The following is an 18,103-nucleotide window of genomic DNA, read 5'->3' as shown; positions in this document are numbered from 1 at the left end:
TGACTAATAGTTTTTTCGAAAAAAGTTGAACCTATATTTATTTTAGAAATGTTGAACCTCAACTTTTTTGAGCCTCAACAGTTTTCAAAAGAATGTTAACGAAAAAAAGTTGAACCAACATCTTTTTCAAGAAAAGTTGATCCAACATTTTTTTAAATTTGTTCCAACATTTTTTGAAAAAAATTTCAACATTTTTTAGAAAAATTTTGCCGTCGGCCACACCTTCTTCTCCAGCTCCGGCGGCCGGCGGCAGCACGTGAAAGGCCGTGCGGCCGGCGAGCCTGTGCGGGGGGCCGTGGTCGGGGGCCGGCGCGGGGCGACGCGCGTTGGCCGGCCGCAGCAGCACGCGAGGCAGCAGGGGGCGGCGGGGCAACGGGGGCGCGGCGAGGCATCGGGGTGGCAGCGTCATAGGTAGGGGAGGGAGGGAGGGAGGCTAAGGTTTGGATGGTGGCGATCCAATAAATGTGAATATTTGCATGAATCTCAAGCATTGGAAGATACTTAAAAAAATCTTCTGGAAGATGGATAGGATTTCCGATAAAACCCACATCATTATTAAAGGCCGCCAAATGTAGCCCAGTGCTAAGAGAGAAAATCTTCCGAAAGATGGGTAGGATTTCCGATAAAGCTCCGCATCATTATTAAAGGCCGCCAAATGTAGCCCAGTGCTAAGAGGGCCAAACAGAAACATTTATTTGGGCTAAGAGTAAACGGGCTCACGTTGGACTCAGATAGGCCCAGCACAGTTCCACATGGCCCCTGCAGCAGTTTTGACGGCGACATTGCCGTTAAACCACGGCTCGTCGGCCTCTCCTTCCTCCTCTCGTCTCAATTCTCAGCAGCCTCAGTCGCTGCCCGTGCCACCCACACGTCCTCGTCGCCCATGGCGGCTCCCGTCCGGGGCCTCCAGCTACCGCCGCCCCTCGCCTACCCCGGCACGTCCCGGCGGCGCCTTGCCCCATCCACGCGAGGACGCCGCAGCCGCAGCCGGCGACGCATCCACGGAGTCCGCGCGGCGGCGTTAGAGGCGGCGGAGGGTGCTTCACGGGCGACGGAGCCCGTGGAGGTGGTAGGGGTCGGGAGCCGGAAGGACGCTGTCATCGATTTCTGCATGGGCTCCCGTACACTGTCCTCCACCCCCATCCGCTTCTGGTACGAAATCGACATCGAATTCGTAAATCGAGCATTGTCTGGTGTGTACGCGATGCCGAGCTCGTTTTAGCCTTCGGGGCGCCTTATTGTGCGCAATGTAGTTCAGAGGACTCTTGATATGTAGGATTGGGGCCCCAGCTGGAAGAATCGATCAACTGCCGACGTTAATTTTGTGTCGTGACTTTGATTTCCACTAGCGATACTTTCTAAACGTTGAATCATCTATGCGTTTTTCCCCATGATGCTACAATTTTTTGGAAGATATCTCGTTTGTGATTTGCCTTCATTAGTGCGTATCGTCCAAACAGAGTGACAAACCATTACTCTGTTGTCATGATGGGTGATCTTTCTTCACTATCAGCACAATTTTTCGTTGTAATAGTTACTTTTTCCATATATATTGTGTGCATAACCAGGTGTTAATTTAATATGTAAGTTACCCGTCATTGTGAATTTCAAGATTTTCTGTGTACCACATTAATGTTCGGTGAGAGCAGAGTTGTTTATGAGATTCAATTGGTTAATTTTTGTAGTCATAGTATAAAGAACCTTTCTGCAGCATATGTCTTAGTGGACTATAGCAAGGTCCATTTCCTAGTACATTGTTACACTCTGTTTAATCGGTGGCACATTGGTTACTTTAAAATTCCATAGTAGGAATTAGAGTAGTCTCCAGTGTGCTAAATATTTCTAAAATTTGATACACGAAGCCTGAAATATTTGGATTCATACCTATTAGTTCGTGAGCTATTTAAGGACTGCATCTTGTACCTAGTACTAGTAACGTAAAGAATGCTAGAAAGACTACTGTGATCCTTCTATTTTCACAACAAATTCAAAGCGCATGGTGGAGTTTCTCTGTATCAATATATCTTGATCAAATAGCTATGATATCACCAGAGCTATATAGTACATACGGAGAAGAGCCTTTACTTTATTTTGTTGCATATAAACCTCGCATGAAATCTTGTTGCTATTCTTTCATGTTTTCAGTGAAATGCTTGTTGCTATTCTTTCATGTTTTCAGTGTTTTTCTTTAAACATTTGAACCATCTCTAAATTTTTGTTTCAGGACTGTACATGTGTTGGATAATTCTAGAGTACAGTTAATACAAAAAGGTCATGGAACTGGTACTGTGTCTTTCCTGGTCTCAACTTCTTGAGTTGATTCAGCGTTATTTAAGTGTACATGTTTTTCTGGGTTTCATTCTCCATCTACTGTTAGCATGAAGCTGACATCTCTCTGTTTTTCAGATGCAGTGTTCAGAGACCTGGAACCTCCGTTATTTCTTCATCCCTGCCCACCTGCAGTTATTCTTGTTTGTACACTTCTTATCTTTCTTTTTGACGACATATGTTGTTCTCATATTGTTTGACATTAGGACATTGAGTGTGCATATAATTAGTTGCTTTATAGGTATTCTGCTATATGCCTTACTATTCTGTTGGATAATGTTAATATAAACACATGTTACTGTTGATTTTTGTCAACTGAGACCAAGATCTGACCACCTATCTTACTATGACTTTTTTTAAAATTTGGATTAGGTTTCAAGTGCAGGACAGGATACTGATCATATTATGGCAATGGAGCTTCTTAGTGCTGTCAAATCTGCTGGTAATCTGGCTGCTTCAATATTTTTGAAGCCATTCTGCTTTGAGGGACAAAGGCGGCAAGTAGAGGTAAATAACTTCTGTATGAGTTTTTCCTATTTTCCATGAACAGTGAAATTTGCGGGTTCAGGTTGCTTAAAAGATTCAAGTTCTAATCATTTGCTATTAATTGTCGTCTGCAGGCAGCTGATTTGATTGGCAAACTTCGAACATGCTCAAACTTTCACATTGGTAACCCATTTCTAGCCTACCCTTTACACCATGTTGTCAACGTTTTGCACTACAGCATGAGAAAGTAAAAGATATGACACAAGAGCTTTTCTCACTTTGTTCTACCTGGGCTTCCTTCATTATGGACCTAAGGACTTAGATGTAGCACTAGTTATGCCTTATGCTCCCGATTACTGGATTCTAAGTTTGCGGACCCTGATTTGCATACCGTCCCACCAAGGTTGAAATGGTAACAAGAAGAAGAGGAATGCTGCTTGACATTTTAACTTAAGGTTTATAATGAGATGATGAGACTATTCGCTAATTATGGCAATTTAAGTGATTTTGTGTGCTTTCAGTAATATAATAAGTGCTTCTTTTTGGTGGTGTGGATATTGATGATTGGTAGATTCAATTTATCAATTTATTCTGGAATCTTGTGGTGTTGTTTGTTCTCCATGCAATATTAACACCACAATATTAATGTAACTTGCCACAGCCAAGAACAATGGCTTGTAGTCTAAAGAATTAAGAATTACAGTTTTATATCTACTGGCACAGTTATTGAAGCTGATTCATTGCTTGAGACGGAAGTGGAAACTCTTGCTGAAGCTTTGGAAAGTGCCAATAATGCTGTCCTGTCAACTATTAGCATGATATCTATCATGATGTCTGTGAGTTTCAAATCCTTCTATACTGAGCTTTGATATGAAATATTGCAATCTACTGTTTGAATCACATTTTCTTGACATATCAGGGTTATAATAAGATGTTCTGGAGTTCCCTTAATGCACAAATTAAGGAAGTTGATCCTGAGGAAGTAGCCAAGGTAATCTAAGATATTTCCCTCCTACGAAGCTCTGTCATCTAGAAATGAGATTTTCTTAAATGATTCTTACAGTCTTCAGCTGTAACAGCTACTACGAAGCTATGGCGAAGCTAGAGTTGGCTTTGGTGCTGGTTATAACATCCAGTCAGCAATTAAGCAGGCTGTCTTCCACTGTCCATTTCTTCGTGGTGGCATAAAGGTGGAGTTTATTGTCTTTTTGTAACTTCTACTGAGTTTATTCTATCTTCTGTAAGAAATATTAAAAGGAAAAAGAAATCCGTTCATATTTTGGTATCCTATCTTCAAGGGCACCTGTGCAAAAAAAAAATCAAAATCTACTCTATATGTGCATCAATGCAAAAGGTTGTATATCTAAGGAAATTTGTAGCCATGAAATCTTTGTGCAGCTCTGTTATATTTATTCCACAGATTTTTAATATTCTTTTTGTGTAGGACTTGAACAATGTGGTTTTCCTCTCCCTTACAACTGCTCGTGTATTGTCTGAAAGTGACATGATCTCCATTCTGCACATCTTTCGTCGAGTCACTGGGTTCAGCAAAGACATTATATTTTCAAGAAATTCCGAACCAGATTTAGAGCCAAAACTGATAGTAGTTTCTCTTCTAACTATCCGGTAAGTCGTCATATAGCACCTAATGAAGAACATTTTAAATGATTCATCTGTCTTTTAGTGACCTTTTTTATTCATCATTCCTAATCATAGTCCGCAACATAATGTATACTTAATATTATCTTGTATTCTGTTAAGTAAATCTTCCAAACCAAATGTAGTTTGTTAAGCAGCTATGGTTGCATGTTTGAATTGTACTGCATGTGTTAATTATCTGATTGATATGTGAATGAAAACCTGAACCTGTGATCTTGAATTAAACTTAGAGCAGTGCATTTTTTTAGATAAACAGTTTTAGCAGGCATAAGTGCCTTTTTTTTTTCTCGAACACGCAGGAGAACTGAGTGTCATTGCACTAAGAAGGAATATAGTCTATTAAATCTCCCCTTGCAGTTTATAGATTACATCGTGCCTTTTTAGGATTTTTGAACGACCTGTTCCACTTAAACTATCCTCTAGTGGCTTCCAAGGCCCTTAGTGCCGACGAGGCTCCACAGGTGCACCTCGCCGATCGCCGATCACCACCTGCAGGAGATGCTGGACTTATGGTGAGCCATTGTTGAAGACGATGTCGTTATGTTGTTTCCAGAGCATCTAGGCACCAAGGATGACCAGAGAATCGAACCCCTTAGGCCTTAACGCTTCTCCTTGCCGGTACTCAATTTCGCACTGCACCGCCAATCAGTGAACACTGAACACGCACTCTGTGGGCCCGGGTGTAGGTCCAGAAGTCCAAAGTGGGAGAAGATCTGATGCCAGACTCTCTAGCAAACACAAATGTGGTGATCAGGTGCTGGATGTCCTTGTCAGCTTGATCCTTGTATGTCACGCGTAGCACCTTTCAGCTATTCCCCTTCCATGTTGTCAAATTCTTACTCTGGCCTTGTCTATTTGCTGGGTATTAAATGCTTCTGTTTGGTTTATATAGTTTTCACAGTTAACATAACATAACTATTATGGTGCAATCTTTGTTGCAGTCAGTGAAGTCTTATAATTTAGTATCTGATGCTCTTTCCAATCTTCATGGTTTTTGCCGTCATTTTTATTGGAGAAAGACCTTTTCCATTGTTTCTTGAATAGGGCTATTGTTTGAAAGGACAATTAAAATTAGTTTAATAACTTTTCTTATCAGGTGGTTCTTTTTATTTTAGACTGTTATGTGCAAAATTTGAGTGTGATTGTCATTTCTTTCTATGTTTGACTGATATGTGGTCTCATGATGGTATGAATTTCAGCTATGCGATTCTTGTGTTGATAACAACAGTCTATAGCAGCATACAGTCTAAATAGGTAACAGCGCAAAAGATTACTAGAGTTTAGTCGATCGATTCCAATTTGTGCTAGGTCATGATATGCTTTTATGTGGTATGAGTAGAAAATTAAATTGCGATACAACCTATACTGATGTAGTTTTACTTTGTCACCCATTGTGATGTCTGTTGATATTACTGGTTGATAATGTGCTACAATTTTTTTTTTACAGAAACCACTATGACGAAAGTGTTGCTACAGTACAAGAGGGCTTTCTTTCAAGTTTGGCCTTGCATTTTCCTTTTATAACCTCTCTTATGGGAGGAGATATCCCTGAGCAGAAACAAACTCGGCAGAAGCATTCATTTAATCGACTGCCTGACAACGGATCTAATTCTGTAGAACGAGAATTCTCACAACTTTCTAATGGTTCTTCTGATGCTACTGTTTCAAAAATATCTCCTGAAGAAATTGAGGATTTGGAATATGAGAGGTAACATGCAGACTCTGCTTCTTTCCATTTATCCGAGGAAAGCCAGTTCCTTTTTAAAAAAATACTTTCTATTACTATGACCAAGCATGCTCATCACAGTTCTGTCTTGGTAATGATAGGAATGGGAGAATAAAACCAGAATCTCTAGAAGGTAATTTTCTAGTTGCTGAAGAATTGGGCAAAGATAACAACAGAGGTAAATTTGTTTGCGCACACCACGTTCTCCGGTTTGTTTGCGTGCGCTTTTCTAACTTAAGATTCATTGACAGAGCATTTAGGTTCACAGCAGGAGCATAATTTCTTGAGCAACTCCCCTGGTTTTGGCATTGCACAATTGTGGGCTAAAGAGCGCACAATGGCAAGTGGAAGCAGTAAAAATGATGAGCTTGATATTGTCACTCTTCCTGTTGGTGTAAAACTTAGCAAAGTTCAGTCTGATCATTCTCCAAATACGCAGCTTGAAACTCCTGATGCTGGCACAACTGTAGCTACTGGACATGCTGCCTTTGCAGCAACATTTTCTGATGTTCGTTTGGAGAAAGTAATGGACATGTGTAGTTCTGCAGTCACATTTCTGAGGGGCAGAATGGATAGGTCTCGAAAGCGTGGCTCAAACTCAATATCCAGCCGGGCTGCACTGATGCTTGTTAGTTTCTCTATCTCCTGCATACTGATCTCTGATGTCATGCTGACATAGTTTGTTATCAACTCCATCCCTTGTTTGAACAGCCTTTCCCAGATCAAATCAGCTTGGAAAAGTGCAACAAATTGGGTTTCTTTTATTAAATTCAAAGATACTTTTGTTGTTTAGTTTGGATTTCATATTCCATATAGGTTGAAGAAATTGGCAGCCAGGTTTACTATTCCAAAATTGGATAATTGTACTGTGCACATCCTCCTAGTTTCAGCCCCAGAATCATGTTTTGCAGCCTCTCTCAGTAGTTCCATACGTGTTGCTAGCTCACTAGTTCCATTTTCTTGTGGTATTAAGATGGGCTTTCCATTCAGTTACATCTGTGCATCTAAGGTGTTTATGATACTACTTAGATGTTTTATCTTCATTAAGGTGTTGTCTTCTCTTGACTCCTTTTTTGGGTGATAAAATCCTGACATGGTGCCAATGTGAACACACTTACCTCAATATTTATCTTGTCTTTAGTGCTGTTTTCTGTTGCTACTTTTCTGGAGGAAATATTTTATTTCCAGCCAGAATCTGGATAGCACTTGTGTCACTTTGCTCTGACTCTTCATGTCCTAAGAGCCTTAGCATCTGCAATCCATTATTTTACTTGTAGGATGCAGAAAGAGAACCAGAAAAGACATGGAGCCCAGTTGTTGAAATACGGTATAGAGGGGGAATTTATAGAGGTAGATGCCAAGAAGGTGTCCCTGAAGGAAAGGTGAGATCGGAATTACAGGCCCTTTCCAACTTATTTGACAGATCCAACAATCTTACCTTGTTAACAATTACAGGGACGTCTAACCTTCAGTGCTGGGAGCTTTTATGATGGACTCTGGAGGTATGGTAAGAGATCTGGTTTGGGGACTCTCTTTCACAGTAATGGTGATGTGTATCATGGAACATGGAGGGATGACCTTATTCATGGAAAGGTATGGCAGCATGTTACAGTTGCTTTCATCTTGTACATCACAGTTGTGAAATGGAAACACTAGCAAACTGCTTTTCAGATTCACAGCGGGCAGTTAATTAAAATGCCTACTAACCGTGACTACCATGTGCTTAGAGCTATTACTTCAGGATTTATTGATTCCGCATCTTTTATATAAAGATCATTTGTATTGAATTCTTGATTATAAAATAACCAGTGATGAAATATCCAAGCACCTTAACTTATTCTAGCTACAAATTCCGAACATTTACTTTTATATCAAGTTGAGCAATGTAACACTATTGACTCTCCATATGACTTACTGAGCTTTCCCCCCTTCATCTAGGGCTGGTATTATTTTCACAGTGGTGACTTACTGAGCTTTCCCCCCTTCATCTAGGGCTGGTATTATTTTCACAGTGGTGACCGCTGGTTTGCAAACTTTTGGAAAGGCAAGGCTAATGGCGAGGGTAGATTTTATGCCAAGGATGGGAGTATCTTCTTTGGCCATTTCCAAAATGGATGGCGCCATGGGGAGAGCCTGTTGGTGGATGCAAATGGATTAAGGTTGCTCTTGCATATTTAATGTGTCTAATGTGTTCCAGAAATAGTACATCTGCATACTCTTTCGAACGAAAATAGGGACTTAACTTTATCCTTGATTACGTTTACAGGTGGATTGAAGTTTGGGATGAGGGTGTACTTGTTGGCAGAACTAAAATGGAGAAATAGGGTTCGGATCTAAGTAGATTTTCCAGATACTGGCGAAATTTGCTTCTCAGATGGTAGGAGGCTATGCTTCAAAATCTCAGATGTTGCAAGGCACTCTGGTATGGAGCCTCTCCACTAAACACGAAGTGATTCTAGTTTCAGTCTTTATAGTCGTAAATAGGTGCCTGTTGGAAGCACTATTGAAGTTTAGATGCCTAATTTTTTCCAAAAAAAGAAACTGTGGACTGTAGCGATTTCTGTATATATCAGTAGAAGTATGGGAGAAAGCTTTCTTCATGAGGCTGATGTCCCAAGCTGGGAACAGCTGCTCAACTGTGCCTGGACGTGAAGTGTGTTCAATTATTTTCTCAGTACATGTATGAACAAGCTCTCGTAGCGCTGCTCCTTTGTCCAATTGAGTACCTGAGTTTCCACAAATGTGGGCCCAAATTGGACCCTGTCCCTTTTTTTTATGTTTCCATCAATTGAGTACTCATTATGTTTCAATAATATCTTGGTCAAGTTTACTCGTTTCACACTGCTCAATCGAAGTCGGCAGCCAATAATTTGAAGCTTCTTGTAGGAATTATCATTGAAAAATGTGGTATGACAGAACATCATAGAGATGCTATCCATTGCTTTGGTAGTATTTTACTGTTTCTCTTTCAGTTTGGCTTTGCAGTTGGTTCACAGATTGGATGACTGCAATCATATGAATGCTAATGGAACTTTGAAGATCTATTGTTCTGTTTAGTTGAGAAGATTTCAAGTTTCTCACTTTTGGACAATACACGTTTTATCAGGTCTGATGAATGACACCTGGTATTCTGAGTTTGGGTGTTTCAGTGGGCTATAGGCAAATCTGTGCAGACAATGACATCCCCTCTTTTTGGTATGAATAAAGGTAACTTTTGAAGCACAATAGAGCTAGTTTAATCAAATATTCAGCGAACTGACAGCTTAAGAGCTCAAGTGCGACTCCCCTTCTTGATCTGGACGGTATCAGCACCTACCAATACCAGATTCATTCCATTCACTGGCTTGGTGTTTCAAAATCAGAGTAAGCGACAGAAGGTCGGGGTCTTGAGTATCCAAGCTACGCCTGCATGGCATAAGAAAACCTATCTGTTGTCACGTCCCAAGTGGTTCTAGGGCTCTCTTGCGTGCAACCGCTGCTGGCTGATTGCTATGCTGGTATGTTTCAGCATTTTCGGACGCAAGTGGCTGCGGATTGAAGTCGCACGGCAACTTGGCACTTCGCCAGCCGTGAATCTATGGGCATGCATTTTGTTTCCCCTACCAATCCGGTCATGTGTCTCTTGCGTCAACCTCCATCGGTGCATTTCGACATTTCGTGGCCCCAGAAAAAAAAAGGATCAATTTGTGTATCCGGCGGTGCCATACTGCTCTGTCGCTCTGCATGCACCCGGAATGGGAACTTCCCTGCGTTTGAAGTATTTCCTGACAGCTGCTTCTTTAAACTGTTCTCGTGTATGATGAAGCTCCTGAAGACCTGAACCCTCAAAAAAGAAGACACGAAGCTCATGAGCTTCTTGCGCGCCATGGCTTCCATTTACAGCAGCTCCTGGAAATGCATTGCCTGGGCTTCCACTCACAGCAATCTACGGTGACGGTGAGGTCTGACTCTGACTTGCTAGTAATAACATAAATAAACTAATGCCACGTGAGTGATTTGCCGGGCTGGCGCACTACGCCGTGGAGCACAAGTACCGCCACGCCGCGTGCACCTCCCGTCCCCGTGTGGATGGATACAAAAGCTTCCCTCCGGTAAATGTCAGGCCGCCACTGGAGTGCCGCCTTGAAAAATCCCTAGTGGAACTGCCACTTTTAGTAGTAGCAATGGACGGCCTCGTGGTCCATCCACCCCCGCCCCGCGCACGACCGACCGAAGCCGGACGGAGGACCGGTAACCACCACCATATCGGCATATCCTGCCTGCCGTCGTGCACCGCAAAGTTGCCATCGCACTCGCGTTATCCTGTGATCCTGTCGCTGGCATCGGAGTGGAGTGGGGAGCGCCACCGCCGAGTGCTGACCGGCGAGCGAGGCCGGGCCGACGGCGACCGCCCCCCGCCCCCTACAGGTGGGGTCGCCGTCACGCCCCCGCCGCCCAGGTGGGGAGACCGGTACTTGGTGAAGCACGCGTCCTACTCTACCATCCGGTCGCTTGCCCGCCCCCTTCCTCTCGCCGCTCACGCACGCACGCACAGAGGGCGCAGGCACCCGGACGGCATCCACGTTGGCGTTGCCGTGCGCGCGGTGGGCGGGCGGACACGGGACACGCGCGCCCGGCCCGCAGGCTGGGCGGTGGTGGGTGCCCCGACGCCAGCCCGCACGCGCACCGGTGGGGAGAGGCCAAGCTAGCATCGGCAGCAGCGCGAGGCAACCGTATGGGATTGGGAGCGGGAACGCGAACTACAACGACGGGCACTATCACCAGGTGGGATGGGGGAAGCACGAGCAGGGGCGGCCGGGCGGGGGTGGGGTGCACGAGGGCCCGGGCGGGGGCTCCTCGTGTCCCTCGCGGCGTTCCCACATGCCGACAGGCCACGGTCGCGCGCCCCACCACGTGTCCCCTCCGGCGCGCTGCCTGGGTACCGGCACGGCACCGGTCTCTCTCTCCATGTGCCCCGAGCCTGAGCCTGAGCGGGCGGCGGATGCCAATCGCCGGCCCCGGCCACGGTGGCTCCGCCTCCGCGTACGTACTAGCGTGACCCCGCCCGGACGTGGGGCGGGTCGCGGCGGTCCCCGTGGTCGGCGGGATACTCGAATCCATCGTTGACTGACCAGAGACAACCGAGAAAGCGATGGTCACCGATGCTAAAAGCAAGTTTACGGGGGATACCGGTCGATCATGTACATGCACCGTTGACCGATCAGCTCGGCACTTTAGATCAGATTTTTCATTTTTGGAATGGTTTGGTAACACACACACAATCTTTTGGAGACTTTCAGGCTGGAACTGTTCCAAATAAGTTTCGATTAGAAATCCTCTATCTGCATCTGCAGTTCACTGCTTTAGCAGGATAGATTTGTCAGGGTACATACCCTGCGTACTACACTACTACTCTTTTTGACTTAAAACTACACTACTACTCGCCACTCGGTCGATACCAGCATTATTTCGCCAGATATGCAAGCACTCCTTTTCTCGTAGATTCACCGGTCATCTGCCACACACACGAAAACGGACTTGCCATCTCCACCAGGACACCGTCGGAACCTTTCCATGAGGCGCCATTTGTCCGGTTGCAAATGGATGCCGTCGAAATGCCTCACCACTGACCTCACCTGCCACTTTTTTTCCCTCCATTGTCCGGGTGCCCTGCCAGAGCGTCCTCCTCCTCCTGGACACAAGCACCCCCGGCCAACGCCCGCCACCTGGCCTCTCCAGCCTCCGCATTACAAAAGGCCCGCCATGCCACGGTGAGAGCTTGGGTGTGTGGTGCATGCAGCTGCGGCCGTGTGTGCGCCGGTGCTCCTCTCGCCTTCGCGTAGCTACACTACACACACGCTCGTGGCCTCGTGCGGGCGTCCTCGCCCCTCCTCCCACGCGCGGCCACAAAGAGCCGCCACGGGCAGGTTGCAGTCTTGGCGCCGCCGCCGCGTCGGGACTCGCGATTTGGAGCTTCCTCAAACCAGTGGCCGGTCACCCGCCACAGGGGGGAGGGCTAGTTTTGTAGTGCTCGGCTCGTGCCCTGCAGCCAACGGACAAAACTAACAGAGCCCTCGTCTCCTAGACCCAACTCTGTCCAGTGTCCAGTCCCCTCCCGCCTCTCCTCTCTGTCGATCACTCTATATAGCCCTGCTCACCAGCTTTTCAGCTCCATCCATCCGTGCCCTTCCATTGCGATCGCGATCAATCAATCTCGCCGCGTTCCAAACATGATGTCCACCAGCCGCGCGGTGACGTCGCCGGCGTGCGCGGCTGCTTGGCGACGGCGACGGCAGCAGCACGACCGGTGGTCCGCGTCGGACGCGCCGGGCCGCGCGGGCACGGCGACGTTCGTGGCCAAGGTCGGGCGCGGGAGGCGGGTCCGCGGCGCGGCGCCGTGCTCCGTGCGCGCCGCGGGCTCCGACACCATTGGCTGCCTCGAGGCCGAGCCGTGGGGCGCCGTCGCGCCCGCGCGCCCACCCGCGCTGGCGCTGCCGGGCCTGCAGGTGGCGGCGCCGGCGCCCGGCGACGCGCTCGCCGTGCCGTCCGAGCAGAGGGTGCACGAGGTCGTGCTCAAGCAGGCGGCGCTCGCGGCCGCGGCGCCGAGGGCGGCGCGGATTGGGCCGGAGCCCATGGCCGGCGGGCTGAAGGCGGCATTCGACCGCTGCGGGGAGGTCTGCAAGGAGTACGCCAAGACATTCTACCTGGGTAAGCGACATCAAAACTCCTTGCTGCTACTTCCCGTTGATCTGAATAGATTTTTGCCAAAAAGTTTCGCCGTGCTCAAGTAGCGTCTTTTGCAAAACTTTTAATAAACATAGAAAAATAATATTTGCCCTAAAAGGACAGTGCAAAGGATGAACTTTCACGGGTGCTCACTCTTACTAGCTGCATCAGCTACAGTTACTCACTCAGTTAGTATTTGATTATGACGACAACTTCGAAAAAACGACAGCATGTTCATGAAATTAGATGACTTTCACATGAGCGCGATCTCGATCATGGACACATTGTCATTGGGATGTCCTGATGCAACGGAGACCACGCTATTTTGTCACCAGTTGTGGGCACCACATACCGACCAGTCAGCTTCTATAATCAATAACCATGCATTCGATTGCACATGCGCATGTCTGATCTCTGATCTCTCAACGCTGCTGTTTCTTGCGTTGCAGCGACGCAGCTGATGACGCCGGAGAGGAGGAGGGCGATCTGGGCGATATACGGTAAGCAGAGACCAAGCCGGCAAGCCCCCACATGTCCCTGTTTCTTGTCTCCCTGGCAGTGTCGCGGCACAGGTTCCCGCTCTCTTTTTCGACGGGGCGTTGTCGTTTTGACTCGTTGCAGCAGCATAGGACACGCAGAAACGATGCTTGCTGATGCTGTCATCTAAATCCAGTTCATACCATGGGAACGTGTAAACCATGGAGAAGCAGTGTGAAAATCTTTACACTGACAGTTAGCAGACTAGTTTATTATGCTCGGTGACTTTCATTCTTCCATTTCTTTTGAGGTAGGAAAGTTGGATGACATGATTGACCAGGGATGGCACGTATCAAGCGCTGACGTGGTTCCACCTCTGCGCGTGTTCAGTGTGGTGCAGGAGGACGGACGAGCTCGTTGACGGGCCTAACGCGTCCCACATCTCGGCCCTGGCGCTGGACCGCTGGGAATCGCGGCTGGAGGACATCTTCGCCGGCCGGCCCTACGACATGCTCGACGCCGCCCTCTCCGACACCGTCGCCAACTTCCCCGTCGACATCCAGGCACGTGACCGATCGCGATATACTGGCCTCCATGAAAGAACACGTTAAAATCATCGCACCTTGGCACACTGATTTGCAGCACTACACGACATGACACCTTCATCTCTGCCTGTACTGTGAATTGTGATAATGCAGCCGTTCAGGGACATGATCGAGGGGATGCGCATGGACCTGAGGAAGTCCCGGTACCGGACCTTCGACGAGCTGTACCTCTACTGCTACTACGTCGCCGGCACCGTGGGCCTCATGAGCGTCCCGGTGATGGGCATCTCGCCGGAATCCAGGGCGGCCACCGAGACGGTCTGCAAGGGGGCGCTGGCCCTCGGCCTGGCCAACCAGCTCACCAACATCCTCAGGGACGTCGGCGAGGAGTACGTCGCTCACCTCGATCAGATGCTTGCAATCTCGCCGTCATCTATCTCCGATGTCAGCTTGCTCTCCGTCCCATATTTACAGTGTGTGTCACGTGCCATTGACAGTGCGAGGAGGGGAAGGATCTACCTCCCACAGGACGAGCTGGAGATGGCGGGGCTCTCGGAAGCCGACATCTTCAACGGCCGCGTCACCGACGGATGGAAAGGCTTCATGCGGGACCAGATCACGAGGGCGAGATCGTTCTTCAGGCAGGCCGAGGAAGGTGCCACCGAGCTCAACCAGGAGAGCCGATGGCCGGTGAGACATCTTACTCTCCTGCTGGTCATTTCTTCAGCATCACACACACCACAGTTTCAGAGATGAACAACAACAACCTGCAAATTAAGGCCTTTAGTTCCTAAATTGAGAGTGGCAAAGTTTACATTTTGCCATAAATGCGTAACTGTAGCATTTCGTTTGTATTTGTGAATTATTGTCCAAATATTGACTATTAGGCTCAAAAGATTTGTCTCGCAAAGTACAACAAAACTGTGCAATTAGTTTTTGATTTCGTCTACATTTAGTACTCCATGTATGTATCGCAAGTTTGATATGATGGAGAATCATAGTGCTAAAGTTGGGAAAACGGGGAACTAAACAAGCCTAAAACTGCTCTTTCAGGTGTGGGCTTCTCTGCTTCTGTACCGACAGATCCTGGACGAGATCGAGGCGAACGACTACGACAACTTCACCAAGAGGGCATACGTTCCCAAGACGAAGAAGCTGATGGCGCTGCCCAAGGCTTACCTGAGATCGCTGATGCCCCCCTCTTCTCTGACCCAGAGCCAGAGACACTACTCCAGCCTAACATAGAAGGGCTGTGGGTCTCTGTCACCCGGTCACATATGGTACACAGCAGTGGATGATGTTCAAATTTCTGGTCAGGCCACATGAGACACATGCATGATTCACATGTGGTTCGTATATTTTGCCATGTACAAAGCACTGGATAATGTATAAGTACATACTAAAAAGGAATACGTAGAGTAGAAATGTGAAATAAAATATAGTAGTGGGCGACCTTGCTTCTTGCTCATGCTGCAGGTGCTTTGATTGACCGAATGATGCTGTACATGTCACTCACTCATTGCTCCCTCATTCAGCGAGGTAGCTAGCTGCTGAAAATAGCATACCGGCCGGTCTATATACTATTCTACACAAATACTTCCACAATCTTTAGTGTCATAGTTGTAAGGTTAGGTAGCACACACAGACAGAAACAAATACAAATTCATGATGAGTAGTAACAGATGGCACCGTTTGCCGCTGAAGGATCACAGCATTAGCTCACCAAAATCTTGCATGGCATTACTAAATTCAGCCCGTGCTGGGATCCCATTGGGACAGCCTTGCTTGCACTGTCAGCAGGTGCAGCGGAACAGCTAAGTTCTAAGACCTTGTTTAGTTCCCAATTTGGGGTGGTAAAATTGGCATTTTGCCATAAATGCGCAACTCTAGCGTTTCGTTTGTATTTGTGAATTATTGTCCAAATATTGACTAATTAGGCTCAAAAGATTCGTCTCGCAAAGTACAACAAAATTGTGCAATTAATTTTTGATTTCGTCTACATTTAGTACTCCATGCATGTACCGCAAGTTTGATGTGATGGGGAATCTTCTTTTTGCATAATGTCAAAGTTGGAAGTTTGGAGGGAACTAAACATGGCCTAAGTGTAATTGTTTAGCCCATAACTCTAGCGGAATGCCACCTCGCGGCAGGTTTGCATGAACTCAGATGAATCTTGAGATGGCATTGCGTGCTTCTTTCTCCCAAGCTCTAGTTTATTCAGCACTGACAGAGACTCCCAAGTCCGTCCTAGCTGCTGCTGGATGATGCAGTTGTGCTGTACTTCTCCCAGAAGAAACTAACTGGAGATTGTTTATGCTTGTGTGGTGGAAGGCAACCCGAGATCTTTCGCACGTCTCCTTTTGATGCGATATTTTACGTTATCTAGCAACATATACCAAGTCTACTCGCTCGCTCACCGACCGTCGGCGCATAACCGCCGGCGCATAGTTTGAGGCCTTGATACCAGGCTTAAACTTTAATCCTGTCACGTCGGATGTTTGATACTGGATGTTTGATACTAATTAAGAGTATTAAATATAAATTAATTATAAAACTAATTGCACGGATGGAGGCTAATTTGCGAGACGAATTTATTAAGCCTAATTAATTCATGATTTGACAATGTGGTGCTACAGTAATCATTTGCTAATGATGGATTAATTAGACTTAATAGATTCATCTCACGAATTAGTCTAGGATTTCTGCAATTAGCTTTATAATTAACTCATGTTTAGTCTTTCTAATTAGCATCTGAATATTTGATGTGATAAAGACTAAACTTTAGCTCGAGAATCTAAATACATCCTAATTATGGTCAAGGAATGCAAGGGCAGACCAAGAAATATTTTACACGAGGAGGGAACCCGTTGAGTGGACGGCTGGTACGCGATGCACCTCAGTACCTCCTGCTGCTGTACTAGTTGCTCCACGGACAGCCGCCAGGACCAGGACATTCTGGCCTGATTTGTTTTCATGGTGTCCGAGACCACACGCTCACTCCATGTTTGTGGCAACTGGGAATTGAACGGTCCAGGTGCCCCAGTGGTATGACTTATGAGACTGTCTAGTGGCACGAACTGCTTGCTGAAGTTTTAAAAGCATGTCTAGGAGTCACTTAGTAGGCAGTAGTAGCAGCTACTAGCAGGACTGCAGGAGTCACCTGACGCCTGAGGCAGTGAGTTTCTGGGAACGTTACTACCGGCCCAACGCCCAAGCGATGCAGCCCAGACAACAACAAACAAAGTCGTGCGCCGCGCGTGTTCGCCAAAATAGTTGGCCCAAATAGCACGTGGGCAGGTAGGTCCCAATTAATTTGAACCCACGCGCACCGTTTTCTGGTCTGCATATCCTGGGCCGGACCTTCAGGCCCATTGAGTTATTATCCAGGTCGCAGAAAAGCTTTCACGGTTTCGTAAGGGTCACGTATTCCTGTTCGCTACAGTTCCGTTTTGTTTCCGAGATCGAGCCATAATCTTTCTTTCCTTTCTTTAGGCCCTGTTTGGGAGAGGGGTGCTAAAATTTAGCCTTGGGCTAAAATTTAGCCCCCTCAAATGAAAGGGCTAAAGTTTAGCACCTTGGGTGTTTGGAAAGAGGGCTAAAGTTTAGCACCTCTTCTGTAAAATGTCCCTTTTGCCCCTGCTGTGCTGCCCCTGCTGTGCTCTCCCGCCTACGCCGCCTGATTCGATTCGGTTCGAGCCGCCGCGGCTGGCAGGAATCTCGTAGGCCAGAGGAGGAACAACCCTCTGGCCGAATCGGCGATGGCGACCCACCCGGCCTCCCCGACTGCCGGCGCCGGCGACGACAGGTCGCCGTCCGGGCCGCCGCCGGTGCACCTGTCTGCAGCGCAGGCGATGGCGGCGATCCAGCCCACCTCACCGTGGTTCTTCTTCTCCTCGCTGGCCGCGGCCTCCGCCGCGGCGTCTTCCCCGCACCGCCGCATCGGCATCACGGTGGACCTCTCGGACGAGTCCGCCTTCGCCGTCAAGTGGGCCGTCCAGAACTACCTCCGCCCCAGGGATGCCGTCGTGCTGCTCCACGTCCGCCCCACCTCCGTGCTCTACGGCGCCGACTGGGGCTCCATCCCGGTCTCCGTCGACGACGAGCCCGACGCCGGCATCGCCGAGGGCGCGGCGCGCGCCGCGGCCACCTTCGGGGAGGAGGAGACCGAGCTCATCGA

General features: G+C 47.4%; 2 protein-coding genes across 7 annotated transcripts; both read left to right on the top strand.

The window, feature by feature from the left end:
* Nucleotides 1-815: 815 nt before the first annotated feature.
* Nucleotides 816-9,890, top strand: LOC101756557 (protein ACCUMULATION AND REPLICATION OF CHLOROPLASTS 3). Of its 6 annotated transcripts, XR_002676515.1 has the most exons (18): nt 818-1,152; nt 2,225-2,283; nt 2,407-2,471; nt 2,701-2,835; nt 2,949-2,997; nt 3,538-3,650; nt 3,734-3,805; nt 3,894-4,004; nt 4,259-4,440; nt 5,921-6,181; nt 6,301-6,377; nt 6,451-6,827; nt 7,477-7,581; nt 7,655-7,792; nt 8,192-8,358; nt 8,466-8,621; nt 9,306-9,406; nt 9,509-9,890. XR_002676515.1 is itself a non-coding variant. In XM_012844202.3 (16 exons), exons 1-16 carry the CDS (start codon nt 884-886, stop codon nt 8,521-8,523), a joined length of 2,238 nt encoding a protein of 745 aa, XP_012699656.1. In that variant the 5' UTR covers nt 818-883; the 3' UTR covers nt 8,524-9,038. The 6 variants fall into 6 exon arrangements, 3 of the variants coding, with proteins under 3 accessions (XP_012699657.1, XP_012699656.1, XP_012699658.1); XR_001163449.2 differs by having other exon boundaries at nt 9,306-9,890; XR_001163450.2 differs by lacking the exons at nt 9,306-9,406; nt 9,509-9,890 and adding an exon at nt 9,172-9,188.
* Nucleotides 9,891-11,669: 1,779 nt separating this feature from the next.
* Nucleotides 11,670-15,420, top strand: LOC101756152 (phytoene synthase 2, chloroplastic). Its single transcript, XM_004957538.3, has 6 exons — nt 11,670-12,886; nt 13,354-13,404; nt 13,772-13,944; nt 14,080-14,315; nt 14,424-14,616; nt 14,980-15,420. Exons 1-6 carry the CDS (start codon nt 12,409-12,411, stop codon nt 15,169-15,171), a joined length of 1,323 nt encoding a protein of 440 aa, XP_004957595.1. The 5' UTR covers nt 11,670-12,408; the 3' UTR covers nt 15,172-15,420.
* The last annotated feature ends 2,683 nt before the right edge of the window (nt 15,421-18,103 follow it).

This window comes from Setaria italica, chromosome II (assembly GCF_000263155.2).
Source record: "Setaria italica strain Yugu1 chromosome II, Setaria_italica_v2.0, whole genome shotgun sequence".
Taxonomy (NCBI): Eukaryota; Viridiplantae; Streptophyta; class Magnoliopsida; order Poales; family Poaceae; genus Setaria; species Setaria italica.
Note: the sequence above shows the minus strand (reverse complement) of the source record. Positions and strands in the feature narration are given on the sequence as shown.